General features: G+C 37.4%; 1 protein-coding gene across 1 annotated transcript; it reads right to left on the bottom strand.

Moving 5' to 3' along the window:
• Positions 1-906: 906 nt before the first annotated feature.
• LOC118037343 (uncharacterized) lies at positions 907-2,844 on the bottom strand. Its single transcript, XM_035043300.2, has 4 exons — positions 2,684-2,844; positions 2,204-2,403; positions 2,043-2,106; positions 907-1,453 (listed from the first exon to the last, which is right to left on the bottom strand). Exons 2-4 carry the CDS (start codon positions 2,368-2,370, stop codon positions 1,157-1,159), a joined length of 528 nt encoding a protein of 175 aa, XP_034899191.1. The 5' UTR covers positions 2,371-2,403; positions 2,684-2,844; the 3' UTR covers positions 907-1,156.
• Between the last annotated feature and the right edge of the window lie 246 nt (positions 2,845-3,090).

Here is a 3,090-nt window from a genome sequence, read left to right as displayed (position 1 = left end):
GATTACAATAAACATTTCCCTCCAATCACTCGAGAGGAAAACTGTGTGCACATGTAGCTAAAGAGGTCAGCTGCTGCTGCTCCTGCTGCCTGTCTGTCTGTCTGTCTGTAAGCCCCATTCAAAGAAAAGGTGACGCCCAACCTCCTCCCTACCCTAGTCAGCATCTGACGTTTCAACCACTAACCAGAGCAGTGCCAGCCCATCCATCACTTTTAGCTCCTCCTGTTCTGTTCAACTTACCTAGGGACAGAGCCACAATCAGTCACTTTTGCAGCCCTCTTCTCTAGGGACCCCACCTTTTATAGAACACCACAACCAATCAAATCCCAACACACCATCTCCTTGTAGGCCCCATACAGTGTTCGTTTTTCTTTTCGTTTCAAAAATAAAAAAACAAATTAAAACTCAAAATCAAACACCCCCATCATAGTTTAATTTTAAGGATAACATCGCCACCTCAAAAACATGTAAGAGAAATTTACTTTAAAATATTAGAGGAGAGGAGACCACTGTTGAATCATTGACCAGGCATTTTTTTTTTATCCATTGTGCCTTCAAACAAGATAATTTTATAAATGAAGGGTCTTAAAAGATTGAAGAGAAGGGATTCCAAAGATCAATCCTCAATTTTATTAGATGTTATCATTGTTTTTTAGGAAAAATTTCAGTTTAAAATTACATTAAAATAATATTTTTATAAAAAAAATATATTTTTCACTTAACATATAAAAAATAAAAATTTAAACAAAACAAAAATCAAAATTTTAAAGAACAAAGATTTCAATAACACTCTCAAATCGCAGCCTTCATAATACAATTAGAAACAAGGACTGGATTAGTGTGACAAACCGATAAATATTACAATGGAAACCTTACTATCTCCCTCTTCATGAAATCATAATAAAATTACAAAGAGAAACAGTTGCATCTCCATTTATTCCTTCGAAAATTAAACATTTTTCTCTCATGATTTTCATTGCAATGTACATATTATGAGAGTGAAACACTGACAACCTCAACATGGAGCACCCATTAACATTGTATATACACTCGCAAAAAAACACCAGCAGTACAAGTACACACTACCATTAGCTCTCCCCCCCTCTTATATAATCAAAAATTTGCTGCATTGAAGGTTTCACCAATTCAATAATGTTCAAGCCACAGCAGAGATGCTACAGTTTCGCCCATCTCTGCGGAGACAATCAAACCCTTCAATCCTTACTGCAGCTGGCGTGTGCCCAAACTTCATTCGGACACAACCTCCTCCTTTACGTGCAGATGATGAGGATGGTGGCGGGGATGGTGGCGCAGGAGATAATGGGGTTATTTTTTCATTACCAAATCGAGCATCTTGGATTACAGGATTTGATACCCTACATGGTGGTGATCCACAGTAAAATGGTGGTGATGATGCCACCTGGAAACCGGGTTTGTCCCCACCATAACCTCCCTGCAATAACTTAGATCAGTAAGTTCCCTTTTACCAGTAAATATGCAAAGCAATATGATTCTCTTTATTGGACAGACAAACAGTCTAGGAGTACAGCAAATTCAACTCCTACACCAATTGGTAAAGGAAATCATGTACGCACGCTTAATTATCTGCTTCAAGAAAGTATAGCCAGTGAGAAAGCCCAAACAAATCTAACCGTGAATACAAAGAAACTCGAACAGGAACTGGTGAAAATAACAGCTTTTCACGATTTAAGATTAGCCAAAAACAAGAGGATGCAAGGATCTTTGATACTTTCGAGTACAAGAAGCACACACTGACCTCAACCAAAAACATTAAAAGGGTAGTAATTAGAAAATAATAACTCTAGAAATTTGTTGACAAAATTTATCTCCAACACGCAGCAGTGAAGAACAAAGATTTCTTGGAAGTTGCTTTAAATAATTAGAAACGTGGATCTCTACAAGGATGACCCTATTTACAGCCAGCTTTTAGGTTTGGCTACCAAACAAAACAATGAAAAAGGTCACAAATTATACTTTACAAGAAATTAGCTACTAAATTGCCGAAAGAGAAATAGATGTACCTTAGTAAGAATTATGTCTAGCAGCTCTGCCCCGGCTTTCGAATCTGACATCTCCGCATGGTGACTGGATATGAGATTAAAATTATTCAAAGTAAAAATAGAAAAAAAAAAAATTCCTAAGAAAAGGGTACAATTTATGGGATCAAAGAGGGAAAACATACTTGACAGGCAATCTTAGAGGTCTGATTTGTTCATTAAGAGGAGGATTTAAAAGTCCCAATCTCCTTGGCTTCGGACAAACCACAGACTCCACCACCACCACCATCCTCTCCCTTTCCTCACAACCTCCTATCATGGCGCTCTTTTGCTCATATCCATAATAATTCATTTTCACTTATCAACAAACCACCAAGCCAAACCTCTGCAAATACACGAAAAATAAACAAATCAATATCAGGAAATTTCACATGAAACAAAAAAAATAATGCCACAAAGCTTCAAAATTTAGGCCAAAAAATCATCTGGCTCATCAGCAAGAAAAAAAAATCACATTATTATGAAGGTTAGAGCTTCAGGCCAAAAAAAATACATGGGTCACCAACAAAAACATCAACACTGAAAATCTTAACATTACATGATAGAATTCTAAAACAAACTTGTCAGGAGAAAGCGAAGAGAGAGGCAAAGAGAAAAAGAAAGACCTGAGCTGAGCTGCCACGAAGACCCCTCCACAAAGAGGAGAGATTCAAGGAGGAAGAAGAGAGAGAGAGGAGAGATCAAAGCTTCGATTTTTAAGGAGAGATAAAAGAGAGGGAGAGATAAGAAGGATGGATTAAGATTGGACGGGTGATAGATATGACCTGAGATGAGAGTGCAAGAAAGTGAAGATGGGAATGAGGTCTTAGGTTTGTGTGTAGTAAAGAGTTAGGTTGGCCTGTGAGATTGATGGTATTGATCGTTGGATTGTGTCTTTTATTATTTTATTATTTTTTGTCGTCTCGGGTTTTGTGCCTTTGAATCATGGGCAAGAGATTTCGGGAGACAATTTGCTTTATTCTCGATTTTGTGATAAAAGATGGAGAAGATCTGATACACATGATCATGCACG

Source organism: Populus alba, chromosome 15 (genome assembly GCF_005239225.2).
Source record: "Populus alba chromosome 15, ASM523922v2, whole genome shotgun sequence".
NCBI classification, from domain to species: Eukaryota; Viridiplantae; Streptophyta; class Magnoliopsida; order Malpighiales; family Salicaceae; genus Populus; species Populus alba.
The sequence above is the reverse complement of the archived record's forward strand: the minus strand, read 5'-3'. Positions and strand labels throughout refer to the sequence as shown.